Source organism: Hyla sarda, chromosome 8 (genome assembly GCF_029499605.1).
Source record: "Hyla sarda isolate aHylSar1 chromosome 8, aHylSar1.hap1, whole genome shotgun sequence".
NCBI lineage: Eukaryota > Metazoa > Chordata > Amphibia > Anura > Hylidae > Hyla > Hyla sarda.
This window is the reverse complement of record NC_079196.1, coordinates 142,386,331-142,412,481: the sequence shown is the minus strand read 5'-3', so window position 1 is coordinate 142,412,481 and position 26,151 is coordinate 142,386,331. Positions and strand designations below refer to the sequence as shown.

General features: G+C 43.2%; 1 protein-coding gene across 2 annotated transcripts in view; it reads right to left on the bottom strand.

The window, feature by feature from the left end:
- The window catches only part of PFKL (phosphofructokinase, liver type), a 254,617-nt gene that overhangs the window by 40,318 nt on the left and 188,148 nt on the right, over positions 1 to 26,151 (bottom strand). For both annotated transcript variants that reach the window (XM_056533478.1, XM_056533479.1), the window contains exons 18-20: positions 22,695 to 22,756; positions 2,354 to 2,465; positions 1,093 to 1,192 (exon numbers count right to left, since the gene is read on the bottom strand). In XM_056533478.1, the coding sequence (XP_056389453.1) occupies positions 1,093 to 1,192; positions 2,354 to 2,465; positions 22,695 to 22,756 (274 nt within the window). The remainder of the gene's footprint in view (positions 1 to 1,092; positions 1,193 to 2,353; positions 2,466 to 22,694; positions 22,757 to 26,151) is intronic.

Below are 26,151 nucleotides of genomic sequence, written 5' to 3'. Positions count from 1 at the left end.
TTGGTAGAGGGGGCGGGCGTGACGTCACAAGGGGGCCGGGGGTGACGTCACGCCCGGTGGCCGCGAACACGGAAGCCCGCACACACCGTTCGGAGTAATGAACTTCCGGACGCTGCTTGTGGAGCTCCGAAATGCAGGGCACCGCACAACCCCTTTAAAATAACATTGGTCACCCGTTATGTTCAGTTAACTTTTTTTTTTTTTTTTTATGACCTCTTTCAGCAGAAAAACAGCGGTTAAAATGCAGGGACATGACGGTAGTGTGAAAGAAGCCTTATTTTGCTTGATTTACAGTGTGTTAACACAGCCTAAATGTTAAAAAAATGTAACATATTTGGTATCACAGTGGACAAAAATGTCCAAACTATTAAATACAGTAAAACCAGAGATTAACCACTAAAATTGCACCAAAAAGTGGTATTCTAAGGAATTCAAAGTAATTAGAATTTATTCAATATACATGATAGAATGAAAACCTATCACACAAAATGTGATCTGGGTCAGGGAGCGGTCTTCTCTGAGAGATGTTTTTTTGCAGAGCTTATTTATCTTGTGTCAGGAACATCACTGGCAAAAACCTAATGCCAGAATTGCATTTTTTGTCACCTTCAGATGGAAAAAAGGTCCAAAATTTCCATCCACCTGAAAATTAACAATTACTAGTTGACAGTGCATAAAACAAGTAATCACACCGCTTCATAGTTCAAAAAATATTTTAAAAAAAAGTTAGATGTTAGAATACAGCAATACACAGCATGTTCAAAACGTTTTTTCTTTCTCTTTTTAAGTACAGTGAAACCTCTTCAAAAGACCTCTTTCAGACTCTTTTAGAAGACATAAGCAGACCAAATTTTGTGAGACAGGTTTTCAGACAACCATACATTATGCAAAGCAGCCAAGCAAGCACAAGCAGTAGACAACCACCCTATAAAAGGCCACTTTTCATGGCAATTTTGGGTCTACTCTTTTGTTTGCTATAATACACATCTAAAAGAAAAGCAGTAATGCAACTAAAGAGGTTTCACCATTGTCTTTCGATTTAATGTGAAGGAATTTTATTATCAAATTAATGTTGTATTCTGGTTGACTTACCCCTTCGATAAGACTCTCCAAGTTTGTCAGAAATCCACAACACTGCCTTGACTCCAAGTTTTGTTCCATAATTTCGATCAAAAGGGGTTGGTGCCCCACCCTAAATGACAAATAGAACCTTAAGAATTAAATAGCTAAATTTAGAGATTCAAACTGGATGTTAAACTGACAGGTCAATTGTAAATCCCAGGACACTGAATAATTCTGCGGCTCTACTTATTTCCTATATTGCTTTTAGAGCTAGAAATTAAAACATGTTCTATGGTACTTATTTTTTCCAATTTTAAAAGCTAGATATGGAAATATTTTCTTTTCCCCCCCTAAAAGTAGTAAAATATAAAAAGGACCTACAGAATGAAGTGCACTGTGTAATGCTTTGGGGCTATTATTCTTCAGCTGGAAACAAGGCCTTAGTCAGGGTGGAGGGAAATCTGAACCCTTCCAAATTCCAGGTAATTTTGGCACAAAACATTCAGACATGTTTTAGAGCTGAAGATGAAGTTCACCTTTCAGCATGACAATAACCCAAACCACACATCCACCACTAATCCACAAAAGCATGGCTTCAGCTGAAGAAGATAAAGCCAGAGCCCAGACCTTAATCCAATTATAAATCTGTGGGGCGATTTGATTTGCACAGTAAACTGCAATCTGACAGATTTGGAGAGCTTTTGCAAGGAAGAGTGGGCACATATTGCCACATGAAGATGGGCCATACTAATAGACTCCCATAAATACTGATTGCTGTAATTAAATCAAAAGGTGCTTCAACAAAGTATTAGTGTAAGGGTGTGCACACTTACACAACCAGGTTATAGTGTTATTTTATTTTTCTTTTCACCTCAAATTTGTCAGTTTGTTTTAAAATTGAAGGTAAAAGGTCATTAAAAGGCAAGAAGAATAAAAATTAAAATGCAAAAAAAATTAAAATTTGGCTATGTCCTTAAGAGGATATTCGGTTTAGTGCCCAGAATAAAAACTGCAAGATTAAATGATTATTTTATAACTTCGTAAATTAAAGCGTAATAAACAAACAAACAAAAAAACACCAAAGATTCTTAAAAAAAATAGTTTAAAAAAAACTGATTTAAAACAACTGGTTATTTTCTAATAAAACATTCTATTTAAATATTTGTCTAAATGATATTCAAATATAATAAAACATTTGACCAACCGCTTTAGCCAAGTAATACATAAGCTACTTAAAATGCTTTAACCTAAATGTAACAAATTAACCTTCTACTTGCACAGTTTTACTTACCTGTTGCAAGTGTCCAAGAACATTTGTACGGCAGTCAAAAATGCCCTTTCCTTCAGCTGAATACAGATGATACAAAAATTCTGTGGTATAGTAGTCATGGCTTTTCTCATTTCTACAAAATACATAGTATAGTTACTTTCTTCACATTATTAAAAACATGCAAGTCTACTGCACTGTCAGGTATTGCTTGTTATCTACATAACAGTTTATACAAAAATGGTTGTAGATTCAGGTCACATAGAAACAGTGTCAGCAGATAAGAACCATTTGGCCCATCTAGTCTGCCCAATCATAATTATCATCACTTTTGAACTTTCCAATAAATGTAGAAGTAATAAAAGTAGTACTCAGCGCCTTGCAACAATTCAACCACTGTGGTTAAAAGGAAATCTGTCATCAGTGACGCCCACACTAACCTGTTGGTACAGGCTTGTAGTGCGAGTGACACTGAACAAAAAATTATACTTACCACAGGCTTATCCGTGGCCCCCGTTCGCCTGTTCTCCTCCTTACATGGTTGATGATAATCAGCAGGCTTGGTGCACAGATGGCGCTTCAGGAGCACACTGACATCACGGCTGCTCCTTCTTCACTCCACCCAGCTGAGAGCAAGCTTTAAGAAGCAGCCGTGACATCAGTGTGCTCCAAGAGCGCTGCCTGTGCACAAACCCCACTTATTATTATCAACCGATTAATGACAGTAATGGCTGAATGGGGCCATGGATTTTAATCAATGTTACCTGCACTACAAACAAACCTGCACTGCCAAAAGGTCAGTACAGGTGACACTTCTGACAGATTCCCTTTAAGTTTCACAGGAAGCACTTAAAATGCATGCTACACAAACTTTATTGGATCACATTAAACTTTATGTGCTACAAATAAAAGAAATGCTGCATAATTTGGATCAAAATGTTTTAATATGAGTATCCTGGGATTTTAAAATGTATAGCTTGCTGGTGGATATTGGGGGAAAAAAATTAAAAAATAAGAAAACACATATAAATAGCTCACATAGTAAATATATGTAAAATCCAGAAAGGCTAATAAGTGTACATGAGGTCAATTTTTAAGTTTAGACCATGTGGATGTCTAGTATCTAAATTCCAGATCCAGAAAGGCTCTCTTAAAGGAGTTCTGTAGTGAAAGATAACTTATTCCCTATCCAAGTGAAAGGGGATAAGTTATAGATCGCATGGGGGGGGGGGGGTTGGGTGTCAAACCACTGGGACCCCATCAAGGAAAGTTTGTTGTTGTCTGTCATGCAAAACTCCTGCAAAAGTTCCTGCTTTTATCGTGATGTTATTTTGTTGTACACATGGATCTCGTATTCTCTGGCAATAACTGTAGTGTCTGTTCATTTAGTGAAATACATTAAATGGACACAAATTCGAGCATCTTGGAGGTGCTAGAATTCCAATTAATGCAGAATTTCTTCATCCTTAAAGAATCACTACAGGTGTCCAGGTGCCCTATGGGCACCCAGTTTTTGCCTTCACTAGCCAGTTTGTACATTGTGTATTGGTAGGAGTGTTGTCTATATATAGTGTTGTCTTTATGTGGCCTGTAATCTGTACCAGATTTTAATGAGGTGGTACAGCTGCTATACAGCGGACCTTCTTTAAATCTATTGGCCAATGCCATCCCTGGCAGTAAATCTCAAATTGGTCGAGTGACCAGCAATGTTTTTCTTGAATAGTTTTTTATTAGGATTGTGGCTCATGCATCAGTTTATTCTACAATGTATCATACGCCAATAGCTGGAAAAAGCACCATGCATGCACCTATTTTTCACCCCAGGCAAATAAAGAATTTGCCTACAGAAGAACATTTTGGGGCCAAGTAGGGGTCGTCTTTTCTTCTTTTATTAATGCACAAAACTGCACTGCTCCTGGCAGGTGCACATAACTGCATCACCCATCAGACCATCCTCTGCACTTCCCAAACGTCGGGCAATCTCAGCTGGCGGCACTAACCCTTTCTCCTTTAAGTGAAGGCACCAGAGCCAAACAATGTGTTGTGCTGCCAGCCTGCTCCAGGACTAGGCTGGCCAATGAACAGTGATGATCTCAGACACTGCCCTGTGTTAGTGGCCAGCCAAGTCGGTCACTCAAAGTGCACACTGCAGCTGACTGAGGGCTATACCCTGCCCACCCAGTGGAACCTGAGGGTCTTGAATGTACTGAATAACTTACATATCAGTGACAGACATTTCATAACACTTTATTTGTGGAGTAAAAAAAGCAGTAGTGGGCTCTCCATGGGCAAAAGTGCAAAACTGGCATAGAACAACTTGTCTAAGGCAGAGGTATAAATAGGATTCAGGAGGCTCTATGGTAAAATTCTTAATCCCACCCCAATCCCCCAAAAAACCTGTCATACTGACAAATATTTTTTTTATTCAGTTTCACAGAATATTGTATGGAAAAATGACAACACAAAGTACAATTGGTCCTGCTAAAATCAAAACCCTTCTATTGCTATGAGCTATGATCTTAGCGTTGCCTGTCTTTTAACTTAAAATTTGTGATATTAGGATGCTCTTGTCCTAATATCCCGTCCTCAGATTGCTCAGGGGCTGAGCTGTGATGAAGAGATTGTATGCCGAAAATAAAAGGGGGCATGGTTTTGCGGTATGCGGTTTGCAGGAGGTGGAGTGGTTTTCACCTAGAGGAAGTGAAGCTTGTTGAGTAAAGTGGGGCAAAGCTGTGATGAAGGATTGTGGTTGAAGGACCTGTGATGTCGGTGTATCAGGCAAAAATTTTATTTTGGCCTTTAGCCGAAACAAAAATAGAGCTGGTGTGCTGGAGCTTTCTGTGCTCCAGATAAATATGTGTCTGCACCTCCCCTCAGCTCTCTGGAGATTTCCAAACACACAGCTTGGAGGAAGAGAATCCAGTGCTCCGCTCTGCCCCAGCTATACATGATGCTGCGTTACTTCTCCTGTATGTTTGTGCTCCTTCTCCTGTACGTCCTTGCTGCTGCTGGGGGCAGGGTGGAGCGCTGAATGATTTTCCTCCTCTCTCCTCCTCGGAGGTGCTCGGAGCTGGGGGAGGTATTTTTCACAGAAAAGGATTGCAGTAACACATGTTTTGCTATACACATGTTTATTCCATTTGTGTGTATTGGAATTAAACCAAAAAAGGGAGGAAAAAAGGCAAATTGGACATAATGACACACCAAAACTACAAAAATCGTTTGGACAAAATGATTGGCACCCTTTCAAAATTGTGGATAAATAAGATTGTTTTAAGCACGTAATGCTCCTTTAAACTCACCTGGGGCAAATAACAGGTGTGGGCAATATAAAAATCACACCTGAAAGCAGATAAAAAGGAGGATAGTTCACTTAGTCTTTGCATTGTGTGTCTGTGTGTGCCACACTAAGCATGGACAACAGAAAGAGGAAAAAAGAACTGTCTGAGGACTTGAGAACCAAAATTGTGAAAAATCTCAAGGTTACAAGTCCATCTCCAGAGATCTACATTTGCCTTTGTCCACAGTGTGCAACATTATCAAGAAGTTTGCAACCCATGACACTGTAGTTTATCTCCCTGGGTGTGGACGGAAGAGAAAAGTTGATGAAAGGTGTCAACGCAGGATAGTCCAGATGGTGGATAAGCAGCCCCAAACAAATTCTAAAAGATATTCAAGCTGTCCTGCAGGCTCAGGGAGCATCAGTGTCAGCGTGAACTATCAGTGACATTTAAATTAAATTAAATGCTATGGCAGACCCAGGAGGACCCCACTGCTGACAGACATAAAAAAGCAAGACTAAATTTTGCCAAAATGAACTTGAATAAGCCAAAATCCTTCTGGGAAAACGTCTTGTGGACAGATGAGACCAAGTTAGAGCTTTTTGGTAAAGCACATCATTCTACTGTTTACCGAAAACAGAATGAGGCCTACAAAGAAAAGAACACAGTACCTACAGTGAAATTTGGTGAAGGTTCAATGATGTTTTGGGGTTGTTTTGCTGCCTCTGGCACTGGGTGTCTTGAATGTGTGCTAAGCATCATGAAATCTGAGGATTACCAATGGATTTTGGGTCGCACTGTACAGCCCAGTGTCAGAAAGCTGGGTTTGCATCCGAGATCTTGGGTCTTCCAGCAGGACAAAGATCCTAAACATACGTCAAAAAGCACCCGGAAATGGATGGCAACAAAGTGCTGGAGAGTTCTGAAGTGGCCAGCAATGAGTCCAGATCTAAATCCCTTTGAACACCTGTGGACAGATCTTAAAATTGCAGTTGGGAAAAGGCGCCCTTCCAATAAGAGAGAACTGGAGCAGTTTGCAAAGGAATAGTGGTGCAACATTCCAGCTGAGAGGTGTAAGAAGCTTATTGATGGTTATAGGAAGCGACTGATTTCAGTTTTTTTTCAAAAGGCCTTCCCGCAGACCAGAGCAGAAGATGACCGATAATGCTGATCAGTGCTGTGTCCTATACATAGCACTGAACAGTATTAGCAATCGAGTGATTGCTATAAATAGTCCCCTATGGGGACTATTAAAGTGTAAAAGTAAGAAAATAAAGTAAAAAAATTTGAAAAACCCCCTCCCCCAATAAAAACAAATTGTCCCATTTTCCCTGTTTCACCCCCAAAAAGTGTTAAAAAAATATTTGATATATATATTTGGTATCGCCGCATGCATAAATATTTGAACTATTAAAATAAAATGCTAATGATACCGTACAGTGAACGGCGTGAACGTAAAAATAAAAAAAAAGTCCAAAATACATTTTATAACATTTTATTCCCAAATTTTTTTTAATAAAAAATGGATTAAAAGTTCTATATAAGCAAATATGGTATCAATAAAAGTACAGATCACGGCGAGAAAAATGAGCCCTCATACCGCCACTTATACGGAAAAAAGAAAAAAAGTTATAGGTCTTCAAAATAAGGGGATTTTAAACATACTAATTTGGTTAAAAAGTTTGCGATTTTTTTTTTAAGCGCAACAGTAATAGAAAAGTATGATATCATGGGTATCATGTTAATCGTATTGACCCAAAGAATAAATAACACGTTATTTTTACCGTAAATTGTACGGCGTGAAAAAAAACCTTCCAAAATTAGCAAAATTGCGGTTTTCTTTTTAATTTCGCCACACAAATAGTATTTTTTGGTTGCACCATACATTTAATGGTAAAGTGAGTGATGGCATTACAACGGACAACTGGTCGCGCAAAACACAACCCCTCATACTAGTCTGTGGATGAAAATATAAAAGTTATGATTTTTTTAACCCCTTAACGACGCAGGACGTATATTTACGTCCTGCGCCGTCTCCCGCGATATGAAGCGGGATCGCGCCGCGATCCCGCATCATCTCGCGTCGGTCCCGGCGCTCATCAACGGCCGGGACCCGCGGCTAATACCACACATCGCCGATCGCAGCGATGTGCGGTATTAACCCTTTAGAAGCGGCGGTCAAAGCTGACCGCCGCTTCTAAAGTGAAAGTGACCCGGCTGCTCAGTCTGGCTGTTCGGGACCGCCGCGGTGAAATAGCGGCGTTCTGAACAGCTGACCGGACACCGGGAGGGCTCTTACCTACCTCCTCGGTGTCCGATCGACGAATGACTGCTCCGTGCCTGAGATCCAGGCAGGAGCAGTCATGCGCCGATAACACTGATCACAGGCGTGTTAATACACGCCTGTGATCAGGATGAGAGATCAGTGTGTGCAGTGTTATAGGTCCCTATGGGACCTATAACACTGAAAAAAATATGTAAAAAAAAAGTGTTAATAAAGGTCATTTAACCCCTTCCCTAATAAAAGTTTTCCCATAAAAAAAAAATAAAACCGTGTAAAAAAAATAAATAAATAAACATGTGGTATCGCCACGTGCGTAAATGTCCGAACTATAAAAATATATCATTAATTAAACCGCAAGGTCAATGGCGTACGCGCAAAAAAATTCCAAAGTCCAAAAAAGCGTATTTTGGTCACTTTTTATACCATTAAAAAATGAATAAAAGTGATCAAAAAGTCCGATCAAAACAAAAATCATAACAAAAAAAACTTCAGATCACGGCGCAAAAAATGAGTCCTCATACCGTCCTGTACGTGGAAAAATAAAAAAGTTATAGGGGTCAGAAGATGACATTTTTAAACGTATAAATTTTCCTGCATGTAGTTAGGATTTGCGACAAAATCCAACCTATATAAGTAGGGTATCATTTTAACCGTATGGACATACAGAATAATGATAAGGTGTAATTTTTACCGAAATATGCACTGCGTAGAAACGGAAGCCCCCAAGAGTTACAAAATGGCGCGTGTTTTTTATTTTGTCGCACAATGATTTTTTTTTCCGTTTCGCCGTGCATTTTTGGGTAAAATGACTAATGTCACTGCAAAGTAGAATTGGCGACGCAAAAAATAAGCCATAATATGGATTTTTAGGTGGAAAATTGAAAGGGTTATGATTTTTTAAAGGTAAGGAGGAAAAAACGAAAGTGCAAAAACGGAAAAACCCTGAGTCCTTAAGGTGTTAAGGCGAGGAGGAAAAAACAAAAAAGTTAAAATTAAATTGTCTGCGTCCTTAAGGCCCAAATGGGCTGCGTCCTTAAGGGGTTAATAAGATTCCTTCAGATTATTTTTTTCAATGGCAGGGGAAACCTAACAAGATATTCTACAATACAGAGAATGTTTTGCAAGGATTTTAATTTAGATTTTTGACATTTTGAAAAGTGCTGTAGATTTTTAGAGATTTTTTCTATCTCCGGCAAATAGGAGTGTATCTGGTAAATTTTCCACAGGGTACTCCTGATAAATGAATAGAGAGAGATATGTGTTGTATCAGTTCGAGTATACGTACCAGAGGGCAATCGTGTACTGCTGAGGGGAATATGCCAGTTCAGTAAATGTACCAAGGGATAACTATTGCGCAAAGTACTGCTGCTAGTTCCAGCCCAATAAACTCTGTACTGTATCCTTGGTAAATTTTTTGCATCCTGCTGATTATATATATCAGTTCAGTGTACTTGAGTATCAGAGATTAGCATCAGGAGGCAAACTTTGGTTGACAAAACTTTTTGTTTAGTGCTGGATACCAATTTGTGTACGGCCAGTCCACTGAGAGATTTTGCTAATAGGGTAATTTGCAACCCTTACTCTACCTGAGACTTTAAAAGCTTTGAAACTTTTTATTTCCTGTGCTGGTTAACTTTAAAGGGTAAAATATGAGCTGATTGCAAACTCCCTCCCTCCCTGGGAGTAAAGAGCCACATGACAGTGATGCATCGTGAGGGAAAAGAAGTGTCTTGACAAAATGAAAAAATGAATGGCTGTATGCAATTTGCCTGAGAAGCGTAGATTACACCAAGATCTATGGTCTGAGGCTCTTAAACAGCATAAAGGGATTTTAGAACATATTGATTTGCTGGCATCTGCCCAGGCATGGCACCATGCTTCATGCGCTATTGCTAAAGAAAGATATGTGGAGGAGGAATACAGAGATATGAAGAGAAATCTGATTATGTATCTGTATTACAAAGACTTATCACCGCTCGATAATGATGATGATGATCCTAGCTGTTGGTTGTGTCCTCATTGTGGTCAGCAAAACCTGCCGTCAGTAAAAGACTGTTTCCTGCGGCTAAGCCTGGCCTGTAAATGCTCCACCATGTACTGCAACAGCACCTGCGTATACTGCAAAAGTAGAAATCCCCAAAATGGACCGGCCCCACTATATCCCGTTCTACCTCCTTCTACTGGTGGCCATGTTTCTGCATCAACTTCCTGTGCTGTCAGCCATCTTGGAGTACCAGGAAGTGCTGCTCAACCCACTTCCTGTGCTGCCAGACATCTTGGAGGACCAGGAAGTGCTGCCTCACCCACTTCCTCTACTGTCAGCCAACTTGGAATACCCAATCTACTTATTCCCTGTAATGAGCCCTCATCCAGTACACCCAAACAGGCCTTGCCAGTTGCTGGAAGGTTTCCAAATGGAACTTCCTCTAGCAGTCATCCTAGTGCTGAAGCACTTGATCTCTTTCCAGGTATGACTCAGGATGGGGGTTACTTTGTACCTAATGACCAGATCCCTGGCTTATATGCAAATCAAACCCACACACTCCCAGATCAACCGTCACCGGAAAGCTCTGTATTTCATTCTGCTAATAATTGCTAGGCCTCACCAAGAAGTCAGACCTCTCTACCCAGTGAAGACAGTCCTCCAGCCCAAGATGAACCCCCATGCACGATTTCAGTCTCCTACCAATGATGATCATCATCAGTCTCCTATCACTGATCATCATCATCAGTCCCCAGGAAAGATACCACTTTCACCTGTTAATTCAATCACACCTACTGTGGTGCAATTTCATATGCCTCCCAATACCTCCAACAGTAACATGTACCAAACCATTAGATCAAGTATGGTGTCTGAAACTTTTCAACCGGCCCTTGGAACAAAGATCTGGAATAACACCTTACTCCGGGTTGGCATGGGTTCCATGGAAACCCAGCAAGTGCAAGCTATAGATAACCCTGCAAATTCATATCTTCAGCATAATGATGGCCTTGCAGCTGCCTTAGTGCATGCAGGGGGGACTAGTATACAGCATGACTCTGATCTGTTGGTACTACAACAAGGGCCCATTTCAACCTCCCAACTGGCCATTACAGGCTCTGGGACAACATAATAATACATGTTGTTGGCCCCAGAATTCCTCTGCCCAACATGAATCCTGCATAAGGCAGCTTCAGTCTGCAATACACCACATTCTTGATCTAACTGGAGAGAAGGAAATTTCCTCTTTGGCCATTCCACCCATCAGTTCTGGACTCTTTGGATTTCCTCCTAATATCTGTGTCAATGAAATAGTGTCCAGTGTTAAGAATCACTAGCCAGTACCAACATTGCAAGAAATCAGGCTTATCTCTAAAACATACGAAACAGTCCAAGCTCTGGTGGATGCTGTCAACCTGCTCAAGAAACCTAACCTCTTAGGTAAACACCCAATGCCACATGAGGATTCAGAACCTACAAGGTGGATTACCCAGATCCACACCATCTAAACTCTTGCCCATACAGCCTTATGATTCCAGAGATCTGTTGCATAGTTTTGGTGAATCCAGTCAATCGCAAACTATGCCAATACCACTTACCTACAGTGGTGGAAATAAAGGGTCTGAAAAACCTCTTTCAGAAACTCTTTGTAAATGTGTTCTGTTTACCTCGGTGCAAGTAAATAATCTTGTAGCCCAACTTCCTGTCCCAGAGAAACAGCCAATGCCTTTCTACAGAATAATCAAGCAAATTCAATAAACCTTTTCATCAGTATTGAAGGATTTATATAATCTAGTCTCTATCAAACCAGGAGACGCCTTCTGGCCTATCATTTCCGCCAGCCTTGACAGCTCTGCTATTATGGACAAGGAGACACTCTCCTCTGGAATGGAATTCTGCCAACAACTACAAGGCTGGGTCAGAGACAGACTAGCTTCAAGCTCCACCAATTTCTCTGATGCCTCTCAGGAACCTATGGAATCAGATGAAAAGTTTTTCTGCAGACTACTTAATCTGTCCCAGGATCAAGGTTATGACCTAGGAAGCAAATTCCATAAGACACTTCATTAGTACCTTTGTTACTGGCCTCCATGATGCTACCAATAAAAGGCTTACGGACACCAGGCCTGAATATGTGACACTTGAACCAAAGCAGCTCTTACTCATTGTCAAAGCTATTGAAAAACAAACTGGAGTGGCACCTACTAAGAAGAGCTCTGATATGTCAATCTGTCAAGATTCACCGATGATTCTTAATGCTACAGCACAATACCCGGTTCAGAATTATGTCCCTCAGTTCCAAACCGTTCCTGCTTAGTACAGTGTTTCGAATTATCCGCCTCCAAGATCACCCATCAGAACGATCATCAGCTACAGATGTGGTAAACGCGGACAAGTCAAGCGAAACTACAGAAACAGACTTGACCTCCTGTCAACTACTGAATTCAGCCACTGTAAGGCCAATGATGTCACAAAACAGTCATAATATGGACCATCAACCCAAGCACTCACACCTGAAGAACTTTGTGTCCTGCAAGCCTCTCCACTGATGTCATGAACATCCCAACAAAGACTATTCCCGATGTCTGCCTGCAACAAATTCCTGACCATGTCTTGTCCAAAGGCCCAGATGATATTGGACTCTTGCCTGTTCCATTTGTTAAGGTCTTTTTGAAACCTGGTGCCAAGATTCCAAAAGTACCCCAATATTACCCCAAGTGGATTAGGCAGTGGCTGAGTAACAGACAACAGAGGGTTGTAGTCAATGGAGAATATTCAGAGCAAGGTCTTGTCACCAGTGGGATACCGCAGGGATCTGTACTGGGACCAATATTGTTTAATATCTTCATTACTGATATTACAGAAGGTCTCGATGGTAAGGTATGTCTTTTTGCTAATGACACAAAGATATGTAACAGGGTTGATGTTCCTGGAGGGATCCGCCAAATGGAAAAGGATTTAGGCAAACTAGAAGAATGGTCAGAACCCTCGGGCAGAATATAGATTATTTGACACAGCCCTGACCTCAGTATCTGAGGAGAGGGATTTAGGAGTAATTATTTCAGAAGACTTAAAGGTAGGAAGACAATGTAATAGAGCACCAGGAAACGCTAGCAGAATGCTTGGATGTATAGGGAGAGGTATAAGCAGTAGAAAGAGAGAAGAGCTCATGCCGCTGTACAGAACATTGGTGACACCTCATTTGGAGTATTGTGCGCAGTACTGGAGGCCGTATCTTCAGAAGGATATAGATACTCTAGAGAGAGTTCAAAGAAGAGCTACTAAACTAATACATGGATTGCAGGATAAAACCAGGAAGTATTACTTTACTGAGAGAGTAGTGGATGCATGGAATAGCCTTCCTGCAGAAGTGGTTGCTGCAAATACAGTGAAGGAGTTTAAACATGCATGGGATAAGCATAAGGCTATCCTTTATATAAGATAGGGCCAGGGACTATTCATAGTATTCAGATTATTGGGCAGACTAGATGGGCCAAATGGTTCTTATCTGCCGACACATTCTAGGTTTCTAAGCCAATCAAGAAGCTTCTGTATCTTAACAAATTACAACTCTTCTCAAGAATGGAGCATTAATCAAATGTGTTTCACCAGCAAACACCTCTTTATTTCCGTTAAAGAAGAAGACCCCAAGAGGACAATCTGAGGAGTCGCAAGATGAGTGTGCCACCACTTCAGTTGATCTACTATCTTTCCGTGCCTCAATCAACTGCAAGATGTCCCTTTAATAAGTTCAATGGGCACAACAAAAAGTAGTCTTCCTAGGACATTGTATCTCTCAAGGTGTTAAACACCTGACAGAAGTCAGGAAGCAAGCCATCCTTGGCAAGCCACGCAAGAGATTCCTATACCTACAACTGTCAAGCAACTACAGGCATTTCTTGGTATGATCTCTTACTACAGACAATGGATCTCTGATGCCTTGGCACTGATGCAACCTCTGTATGATGCCATTCCAACTATATCTCAGAAGCAACCTCTTTCATGGGAAGCCATACAGGGTTTGAACCGCCTGCAAGACCTTATGTCCGCTCCTGCACTTGGCATCCCGAACTATGAACTACCGTTTTATTTGTTTCTCTCTGGAACAAAGGGCCATACCTCTGGAGTCCTTGCACAAAAACATGGAGACAAATTGAGACAGTTTGGATACTACTTATGCAGACTAGATCCTGTTGCACAAACTGCACCCCCCTGCCTTTGAACTTTGATAGCTGCTAAAGACCTTTTGGACAAGATTTGACATCATTCTTGGACATTCTACCATTACCCTCGCTTCATATGATCTGAAAGCTATTTTGACTCAATGCCAAAGAAATCCACTTTCTCTACAAAGACAAGTGAGGCTTCAATTCTCTCTGTTACTCCCGGATAAAGTCACTCTTCAAAGATGTGCAATCCTCAATCCAGGAGGAATGGAAGAAAGGAGGAAGAAAAAGAAACAACAAAATGTCGAAGACCTCGGTGACCCTAAGCACAATTGTTTAGAGGTTATGGAAATGGAGACATCACACCTACCAACGGTCCAAGAAACACCATTGGACAATGCAACCTTTACGCTCTACACAGACGGGTCCAGATATGCTGATGAAAGTGGCAACTTCTACACAGGATAGCCCATTCGAAGTTCTGCGAGCAAGACTACTCATTCCCCATGTTTCAGCACAAGAGGCGGAAGCCTGACGCATTTCGGAAGGACCAACTGCCAAAATCTACACGGACATCTACACGGACTCTGCTGATGAGCATGGAGTGGACTTCAGATTAAATTGGGCCTTGAGGGGGTACATGACTGCAAGTGGAACCCCCTATAAAGAACTTTGAAGCTGCCAGAACCCTGATTGAAGTCTTAAAATTGCCTGAACCAGTGGCAATCATCAAAGTCAAAGCGCACAGAAGATTGGACTCTGAAGAAACCGAAGGAAATTTTTTGGCAGACCAGGCAGCTAAAGAAACTGCAATACTGCCCCTTGCTCGAGAGGAATCAGGGGTATACGTGGTGACAAGAAGACAGAAGAAAGGATCAGAAGAACCAGAAGAGGAAAAGGAAAACCTCGGACTCAAGACACTGAAACCGTTCTAGACTCAAGCCTTGGACAAGGGAAAGAGTATATGGGAGAAAATGGGAGCTGAACTCAGACAGCCTATGGAGAAAAGCAAACAAGATTTATCTTCCCCAAGCCCTTTACCCGGGGGTGACTCTATGGGCTCATGGAGTCACCCACAGAGGAAAAAAACAAATGATCACTTCTATTAAAATACCGTATTTATCGGTGTATAACACGCACTTTTTAGGCTAAAATTTTTAGCCTAAAGTCTGTGTGCGTGTTATACGCCGATACACCCCCAGGAAAGGCAGGGGGAGAGAGGCCGTCGCTGCCCGCTTCTCTCCCCCGGCCTTTCCTGGGGTCTAGAGCGCTGCTGTCGGCCCTTCTCACCCCCTGGTTATCGGCGCCGCTGCCCGTTCTGTCCCCCTGACTATCGGTGCCGGCGCCAGGGGGAGAGAAGCGGCGCCGACAGCCAGGGGGAGAGAAGGGGCAGCGGCACCCATTGCCGGCGCCGCTGCCCCGTTGCCTCCCCCCATCCCCGGTGGCATAATTACCTGAGTCGGGTCCGCGCTGCTGCAGGCCTCCGTCGTGCGTCCCCGGCGTCGTTGCTATGCGCTGAACGGCGCGGCGTATGACGTCAGTGCGCCGTGCATAGCAACGACGCTGGGGACGCACGACGGAAGCCTGCAGCAGCGCGGACCCGACTCAGGTAATTATGCCACCGGGGATGGGGGGAGGTAGCGGGGCCGGCAATGGGTGCCGCTGCCCCTTCTCTCCCCCTGGCTGTCGGCGCCGCTTCTCTCCCCCTGGCTATCGGCGCCGGCACCGATAGTCAGGGGGACAGAACGGGCAACGGCGCCGATAACCAGGGGGTGAGAAGGGCCGACAGCAGCGCTCTAGACCCCAGGAAAGGCCGGGGGAGAGAAGCGGGCAGCGACGGCCTCTCTCCCCCTGCCTTTCCTGGGGGTATATCGGGGTATACACATGCACACACACGCACCCTCATTTTACCATGGATATTTGGGTAAAAAACTTTTTTTACCCAAATATCCTTGGTAAAATGAGGGTGCGTGTTATAGGCCGGTGCGTGGTATACCCCGATAAATACGGTAATCTACCTTGCACCAGGAATAACAACACCAGTTAAACAATATGTCAAGGGATGTCACATTTGCAACACCTGTAACCCTTGAAGAACAAAAGTTACTCCGAAAAAACACTTGGCTAAACCTTGCTATCCATTTCAGAGGATCCAGAATGACCATATGCAATTGCCCAAAAGTGGAAAGTTTGAGTACGTGCTAATAGCAGTGGACTCAGGATGGCCAAAAGCCTACCCAGTCACTAATATTACAGCAAAGACTACTGTAAGGAAACTACTACCAGAGCTGGTATGCATATCTGGAGTCCCTGAAGTAATTGAAAGCGACCAAGTGCCGGCTGTCATTGCGGATATTACAAGAGAACTTTGAAAAATGGTGGGAGCAGACCTTGGACTCCATACTCCATATCATCCCGGAGCAGTGGGAAAGTTGAAAGACTGAATGGCACCCTAAAGAACAAAATCCTAAAAGCCAGTAAAGAACCATCCCTTCCATGGCAAGATGTTCTGCCCATAGCAATGTACTCTGTTCGAAACACACCCCGACGGCCAACAGGCCTAACCCCATATGAGACACTCTTGGGGGGGTCCCTAAGCTAGGATGTTACTACCCTCAGTACAGGAAATGATAGTTTGGTAAAGTTTGTTATCATACTGTGTAATGAGCTGAAAGTAACACATGTTGCAGTTTTACTCTTCCATTCCAGATCCAGTCGCTGAACCAGGAAGTCACACAATCTGCAGCCCAGAGTTTTTTTTTTTAAATACATTTTATTCCAAAAGTATGCAATACACAATATACAGATCTGGATGACCGGATCAAACATCAAGCAAAAACAACTGACATGGTAATCTATAGTTGTTACAGAAACCACTGACATAGGATATAGGCATGCATATCTTCTGGTATTTTACATATAGTATATGAGACAGATAAGAGGCAGTTGTTCAAAAATGTACATAAACCAAGGAATAAAAACAAAAAGAAACAAAAGAAAACCAATTAACCTTCCCATTGCGGCGTGTTCAGAATAAAAGAAAAGAAAAACTGTGACACTATGCAAGACTCCGAGTGACTCATTATATAGAGAGAACTTGTAGCAATCTATCAAAAGCCAATGCCCAGCTCGTCTCCTGCCTCTGCACCCCTTAGCAGAAAATGGAAATAGAAACATTTATTACTAAAGCTCTAAGAGCTCACAGAAAGAGGGTCTTAGGATCATATTAGTCTGGTAATTTAAGGTTTACCAATGAGTCCCTCAAACTTTCCAAGTTATACCAAGAGGTAGATTTAAAATGACCCACAATTCTATAACGTTCCCTAACATCAGAGAGGTAGTGAAGGTAAGCCCTCCACTTTTGAAAAAAGGATTTGGCATGTAATTCTGAATTACGTATGGCTAACAGCATTTCTTTATGTAAAACTGAATGGAACTCAGATTTAACGTCCTCTAAGTTTGGTACCGATGGAAACAGCCAGTGTCGCAGCAGGCATTGTTTCACAACCAGTATTAAAAGATGAATACCTTTAGACAGCCTTCCACGGTCAGGGGGGTCCGATTCCCGGACAGGTACATAATGGGACAAATATGGTTCTGGAGAGAGTGGCAAAGAGCAGCCCCAGATTTGCAATAGTAAGTCCTGAACTCCATGCCACAAAACCACAACCTGTGGGCAGTCCCACAGACAGTGCCATAGATCTGCTCTGAAAAGTTGACATTTCGGACAATGGGTAAGATAAGGGGGAGTAGCGCTAGCCGCCGCAGTCAAGCCGTCTTTCATATGTGCCTGTATGTCTGTGTCATCTAAATGGGTTGACCATTTGATGAGTGCCTTGGTCGCCGCTCCCTTTAACGCTACATCCCTGATGGTTGCGTAGATGAACGAATGGTTATAGTGCGTCGCCCCGGCTCCCATCAGCCTGTAAAATCATTTAGTTTTTCAACCACTGCATATCCCCGCACCAAGGCACCAAAATAAGAGCGGAACTGATTGTACAGCCACCGGTGAGAGGACGGTAAGTTGTATTTAGTCCTGAAATCTTCCCAGCGTAGGAACACTCCACTGGCCTCGTCTAGAAAATCTTTAAAGGAAAGAATGTTTTTAGATTTCCACAATCTACCAATTGGGTTTCTGGCACAGTGCTGCAAAGCCGGTGTGTGCCATAACTAACAGAACTTTGATAAATACCATGGTAGTCCGTACTGCTTTCCAAGTGGCTAGTGTGTCACTAAACAGCACATTGGTACGTATGGTTCGGGGCATATCTTTATATGAAAGATGAAAAAGCGTCTGTAATGACCCAAATGTACAGAGTTGTAGCTCTAAAGTAGTATTAGAAAAATATGTAGTAGTATGGGCCCAGTCCCTCACATGTCGTAAAAGTGCTGAAAGGTTATAGAATCGCACATTGGGTACCTGCAACCCTCCATCACTCCTACTCAAGCACAGTGTGACATATGCCACTCTAGGTCGTTTTCCAGCCCATATAAATCAGCCCAGAGTTTTTTTCATCATGAAAAGACACGTGATGGGGTCGCTGGAACCTAGATTTGAAGGTCCTTATCAGGTTCTACTGACAACTCTGACTTCGGTGAAACTGGAAGGAAAATCAACATGGATACGCCTCACACTGCAAGAGGGTTCCTATACCATGCTCCTGATACATATCCTTTTTCGTATAAGTGGCGTGCAAACCCAGCAACCTAATCCGACTCCACCACCCTACTGGGCTGACTTGACAATGACTCAAGAGTTGTATCCCACGTTTTGATATAACTCTTCCAGTGCCCAAGTGGCTACCTTTAAATTTGACTACTGTGACATTGTGAATTGTCCCAAGGTGCCAAAACAATGTCTTATGTATGGGGATGACAATTCAATATACACATGTGTGACAGATGACTACTGGGGGGACAACTGTGACTATTGGAGAGCAGTGGGATGGAACACAGGGACAGACTGGTACTATAGACCACAGAGTGCCAATAGAAGAAGACAACACCGGCAAGTCTCTACAACAGAGAATAATAATTTTATGTTGCATAGTCCCCTGTGTAAAGAAAACAATCTCCACTGTAGAGGCCACATTTCAAACAGGGACAATGTATGTGGATATTAAACCTACTATTTCATCTTATCTGAACCTAATTGATACATCAGACCCAAGCATGACCGAGAGAATTCCCTCCAGGAGAATAAGCATCCTGTATGCCAATGGTGCAATTGCAAACCCAACAGAGTAGGGCTAATATAGGAGTCTCAGGTGAAGGATCAGTCTGGGTGCAAAGGGGGGTGGGGTTCACAATGAGGCGCTCGTCTCAAACCAGTGAAGCATCCCATACCAGTTTTTTATTTTTCTCACCTGAACCTGAGACTATTAAGCGCAATATCTTCTAGGGAGAGATGTATTGTACCGTAACAAATATATCTTTTAGGGGGGGATTTATAGGGATGACCCTTATGGTTCTGATGACTGATCAATATATTAATACTAATACTAATATGCTATTGCTGATGGAAAAATATATTTGTTCCCTACCCTTAACCCATATACATCAGCTTGCAATATACTCTTGACTACGATTGAGGCCTTGCAATGACGCCAATACAACTGAGATAAGGAGTAAAAGACAAAATATCTGATGAACAGAGAACTGTGGAATTTCCCAGTAGAGAAACTTCTGCCAAGAAATTAATGAACACAAGATATGCTAATATATACGAACACAATAATCAAACAACCAATCAAAATGTAACATGCTAATTTTGATGTCATAACTAAACCTCCTTCTTTGTCCAATGTAAAAACTAAATGTACTTCATGGATTAAACAGAACTCTTTTGGGGAAACAGCTGAGTTTCCTGCTAATAGAGAGTTCATACCAACAACCTGTCTGGTGTATATTTTCTTATGTCAACACTTAGCAGTATATAACAGCACAGTCAATCACATTTGAAAGCCTCAAACTCGGACCATCCCTGACAAATGCACTACCAAATTCTTCACTTCACCTACTGAAGCAATGCAGTGGGCGGAGGCTGCCCCTAGGGCTGCTCAGCCGCCAGACTGATCTCCTTGCTGGACTGCCTACTCCCTTAGTTAGTGGTGTAGGATTGGAGTAGTAGTTGGCCGAAGTACGATTTCCCCGGCTGGACGGTCAGTGGGTTATTGACTTTCGTTTACTGGGCGGTGGTTGGTGGATTGTAAGTAGCTCCTGCACTCGCATGATATGGTTCTCTTGTTTGGGGTACAGGTCTGCACTGGTTTAGTTAGTGTTAGACAAGGATTTGTTTTGGGAATGTTATCCAGTTCATATTTGTTTTTTCTGTTCTGAGGTGTGGTGTCTTTGTTGTCTGTCCTTGTTGTCTGGTTGCATGTGGTGAGCCTGGGAGCTCCCCTAGTTGACTGGTTTCTGTATGGCGTGTTGGGCCCTGTTTGTGCTTCTCACCGGCTTCATGATGGGGTCCCTTAAAGTATTCAGTTGGAAAGTCGGCGGCCTTAATTCCAAGTTTAAGAGAGCACTGTGCCTAGATTTTGTAAAGAGACTGTCCCCGCATATCATTTGTTTGCAAGAAACTCGCCTTACAGGTCAAAAGAGGGTGTGGGTTGCGAAGGGATATCATTCTTACTTGTCCCTAGCCAACATCACCCCTGCACTCCTACAGAATACCAGTGACTGTCTCTCTGCCGTCTCAGACATCATGTCCTCTTTATATCTGAAACTAAAGCTTTCTAAAACAGAACTTCTTGTCTTTTCTCCATCAACTGATACTGTACCTAACCCTGACATTTCCATCTCGGTATGTGGTACTACCATAACTCCCGGGCAGCAGGCTCGCTGTCTTGGAGTTATACTTGACTCTGATCTGTCTTTCACTACTCATATTCGGTCTCTTTCACGTTCTAGTCACCTGCATCTCAAAAACATTTCAAGAATCCGCCCGTTTCTCACTACTGAAACTGCTAAAACTCTCATTATTGCTTTGATTCACTCCCGCCTCGACTACTGTAACTCTTTACTAATAGGCCTTCCTTTCTCCAAACTCTCTCCTCGCCAGTCCATCCTTAATGCTGCAGCCAGACTCATCTACCTCTACAGCCGCTACACCGACGCCTCCTCCCTGTGCCAGTCACTACAATGGTTACCAATTCAGTCCAGAATACAGTACAAAATCCTCAGTCTCACACACAAAGCTCTCCACAATGCATCCCTACATCTCCTCTCTCATCTCTGTCTACCATCCTACACGTTCTCTCCGGTCTGCTAATGATCTCACACTAACATCTTCTATAATCCGAACTTCTCACTCCCGTCTCAAAGACTTCATTCGTGCTGCACCGGGTCTCTGGAATGCTATCCCTCAATCCCTCAGACTCAAAAACGACATACATAGTTTCAAACGTGGCCTAAAAACACATCTCTTCAGACAGGCCTATAAAATTCTCTAATTGGCCTCAACATATCCTCAATATATCCCCACACCTCTTGTTTGAATAGTTATTGTGTCATTTTATGTCTGATACTTGTCTTTGTTTGTACCCCATAATTGTAAGCGCTGCGGAATCGGTAGGCGCTATATAAATAAATATAATAAAAAATAAATAAAGAGGGGTCTCCGTCCTGGTATCTAAATCCTTGCCTCTGGTAGTCTCCCAGGTTTCCTGTGACCACTTCGGTAGGTATGTGATCCTACATTGTGCATGGTCTTCCTTCTGCTTCACATCGGTCTCTCTGTATGTGCCGCCTCCTTTTCATGTTGCCTTGCTGGATTCGCTTACGGATAAACTGACTTCCTTCCCTACTGACCCTGTTCTTTTTATAGGAGACTTCGATGCTGTTACTGATCCTCGGCTTGATCGCACCAGTGCTGCGGACCCCGGCTCATCTGCATTGGCTTCTTGACGTCTGGGGCCTTACTGACCTCTGGATGTGGAAGTATCCGGCTGACTCCGTTTTCTCCTTTTATTCCTCGGTGCACAAGTCCTTTTTCTTGTATTGATCTAGCCTTTGCTTCAGCTGACCTATTACCAGCGGTAAGTGAAGTGTGTTATACTAGTAGAGGGATCTCAGATCATTCTGCCTTAATAGTTACTTTATTCCTGGGTCCACGTACCTCCTCACACCTGTGGAGAATGCATCCTGGGTGGCTTCAGGTGGAGGAAGTTTCCTCTGCCTTAGAGGTCACACATTATGATTACTGGGCCCATAATGCCTCCCATCCGGATGTTTTGATCCAGTGGGATGCATACAAAGACACCGTTCGGGGAGCATTTATGGTGGGGTAGTGGGTGGGAGGACGAAATTGGGTGCCCATGAACGAGCGATACAATCCCAAATAGGAGTCCTTGAGGCAGCGGTAGTGAGGGATCCTACTCCGGAGGCAGAGAGAGAGTGGGCTAAGGCACAGAGATCTCTTGATTATACAAAAGGATCGGGAACTATAGAAACCAACTCCTGCAACAAAGAGACAACGAGGAGAGATACTGCTCAGCAGAACGCGTAGTTTTAGGGATCAGTGGGGGGTGTCAGCACACAGACCCTACCAAAAGATTTGACATGTCTATGACATTTTAAAATTATTATTTTTTTTTTATGACAGTAACATTTTCTTATCCATTATGAATAATGCTATATAAAGCTCTTATACCTCAGAACAAGTCCTCTCTGAATATCAGTCTTCATTTTTTCGGTCAGGTGCTCCACGTTAGACTGAAAATACAGTGAAAAATACAGTGAAAAATACAGTGAAACATACATACTGGATTTAATTTTTTTTGCACGAGCAGACAAAGTCATTTATAACTATAAAATGTCTAAGGGATTTTTTTTATTTTTTTTTTTAACTCAGAGCCAGATAGTGAAACATGCTTTTTTCCCTAAATTGTTTATATTTTCTGTAAGTTTCTAGTTGTCAGCATATTGTTAGGCTTAGTGGCAAAACTGACACCTGCAACATTGCATGATCATTTTTAACCCACATGGGTTTATGGGGGATTGGTCCTATCAGACTAATCGTATCAGCTTCTATGAGGGGGCTAAAGTATAATTAACTATAAAACATTATATAAAGCCATATTACAGTAGAATCCCACAGTACTGTTCAATCACCCTTTAACTCCCTGTACCATTTCATCCCCCCTGTGCCATTTTATTCTCCCCTTGATCCCTCCAATGCCACTGCATTCCTCCCCTTACTTTAACCACTGCCTTCCCCCTTTATACCATGTGCCACTTTATTCCCCGTGCCAAATCATCCTGCCTTACCCCCCCCCCCCCCCGTGCCACATAATTTCTCCTTGAACCCCCCCATGTCATTTCATTCCTTTACCACCCTCTGTGCCATTTCATTCCCCCCTTTATCCCCCTGTGCCACTTTATTCCCCCTGTGCCAAATCATCCTCCCTAACCCCTTGTGCCACATAACGGTCACCCTTTCCCTCCTCCCCCTGTTTTTCTTCTTACCTGGCCAGTAGGTTCAGGTGCAGGGGTATTTAGGGGCGTTCTCAAGACATCATCTGCGCTGCACCCGCTGCTCACAGCCTTTTATTGAGCACAGCGCAGAGGACATCAGGAGAACATTAAACCTGCTGAAGCTGGGTTCACACTACGTTTTGTCCCATACGGGAGCGCATACGGCAGGGGGGAGCTAAAACCTTGCGCTCCCGTATGTGACCGTATGCGCTCCCGTATGTCATTCATTTCAATGAGCCGGCCGGAGTGAAACGTTCGGTCCGGTCGGCTCATTTTTGCGCCGTATGCGCTTTTACAACCGGACCTAAAACCGTGGTTGACCACAGTTTAAGTCCGGTTGTAAAAGCGCATACGGCGCAAAAATGAGCCGACCGGACCGAACGTTTCACTCCGGCCGGCTCATTGAAATGAATGACATACGGGAGCGCATACGGTCACATACGGGAGCGCGAGGTTTTAGCTCCCCCCCCCGTATGCGCTCCCGTATGGGACAAAACGTAGTGTGAACCCAGCCTGAGCCTGCTGGCCAGGCAAGAAGAACAACAGGGGGAGGAGGAAAGGGGGAAAGTGATGTGGCACAGGGGGTTAGGGGGGGGGGGGGTTTATTTGGCACAAGGGAATAAAGTGGCACAGGTGGGATAGAGTGGGAAAGAAATGGCACAGGGGGTGGTAAAGAGGGGGTGATGAATTTGCACAGAGGGTAATAAAAGGGGAAATAAAATGACACATGGATCAAGGAGAAATGATGTAGCAGAGGGGGGGGGGTTGATTTGGCATGGGGGGGGGGGGGGGAATGATGTGGCCGGGGGACGTACATAAGCAGGAGACCACTGTTTAAAACAGCAGTCTTCTGCTTCTGTGCTGGGGGTGCAGCAGGGGCTAGGGCATCTTTCTGGGGCCTAATGACAGCAGCCCTGTGTACAAGGTAGAGCTGGCACATTAGCCTTGGCCCCTATTGGGAGTGTTTTGTCCCGTTTGGAGTGTCCGCATCCGCTATTGGGAGTGTCCCCTATTAGGAGGATGCAAATACATTAAGTCTTATGGGACTCTGCTGGGAAATAGAAGACTGCCCACTACTGGGAGGTGTCCCCTAAGAGAGATTTTACTGTATAAGCCTGTACCAGCAGGTTAGTGTGGGCGATGCTGATGACAGCTTCCCTTTAACAGACTAACAATTTTATTTAGACAAGAGGTTATTTTCTGATGACACATTTCCTTTAAGATGTGACCTGCTTAAAGGGGTATTTCAGAGTTTAAAACGTATCCTCTATCAAAGGATAGCCCACAATATTCTCAACAACATACAAACACAACTTTGTATTTGTTTCCTATGAGAGGAGATCTCGGTAATACAAATTTAGTTTATGTTTTGCAGACAGATTGTGATGCTATGAATTAAAGTGTTACTAAGATATTGCGGTGGCAGGACACATTTTTAAAACTGCAAGCAACTCTGTACCAGGCTGCTAAAGCAAGAAGGCTACGGATTTGCCTGAAGTCCCAAGCAAATCTATGGAACTTCCGTCAAATCTGTAGCATGATCATTTTAACGGAGGGATAAAGAGTTTGCTGACAATTTTAAAAATGTATCCTGAGGCCACAAAGTCATTATAGTTGCGATTTAACTTGTTGATGATCCAGGACGGGATTTTGAGAGCAGATTGGTGGTCATGATTACCTGTGGTTTCCTGAAGACCTTGGTGCATGCAGTGACCAGGGCAGGATTAACTCAATGGATAAAGGGGGCTGCAGCACCCTCTGATGGGGGGTGGGCCTCTCCAGAGCTAGATTTTTAAATTTATTTTATTTTCCTGCTCTGAGCAGAGTCTGTGCAGCACTATAATGTCACTGTGCTTTCTTGTGCTAATATATAAAAAATAATAATAATAATAATTAAGTTTTGACCGCATCAATCTGCACTAAATATGCCATGAAATGACTAAATGAAATCTTAATTTTATACCTTTTTGCAGATTTATTAAATGGGCGCCTTCATTTAAAAAAATTTTTGCTACCGTGTTTCTCCGAAAATAGGACTGGGTCTTATATATATTTTAGTCCCAAAAAACACACGAGGGCTTATTTTCAGGGTAGGGCTTATTTAATTATGGGGGGCTGCAGGAGTGTGGAGGATGGGGGGCTGTGGGAGGATGGGGGGCTGTAGCAGTGTGGATGATGCCGCACCACCCCCCCATCTTCCACACTGCTACAGCCCCCCATCCTCCCACAGCCCCCCATCCTCCACACTACTACAGCCCCCATCTTCCTCACTGCTACAGCCCCCCATCCTCCTCACTGCTACAGCCCCCCATCCTCCCCTTCCCCATCGTCCTCCACACTCCTACAGTGCCCCCCACCCCTCTGCCATAATAAATTACAGTACCTTACACCTTCATACCGTACGGAAGCTGCAGCTCTCGGCGGTGGCGGGACCTCCTTCTGTTGCTTAGCACCTGGGGGCTGGGACAAGTCTGTGACGTCGGCCGTGCATACGCGCCAACGTTTTAAAGTGACAGCGTCCCTGCCCCGGCTGCTAAGCAACAGAAGGAGGTCCCGCTGCAGCTTCCGTACAGTATGAAGGTGTAAGATAGATAGATATGGGACCAGCCAAAGGAGGACGGGGGTTGGTTGGG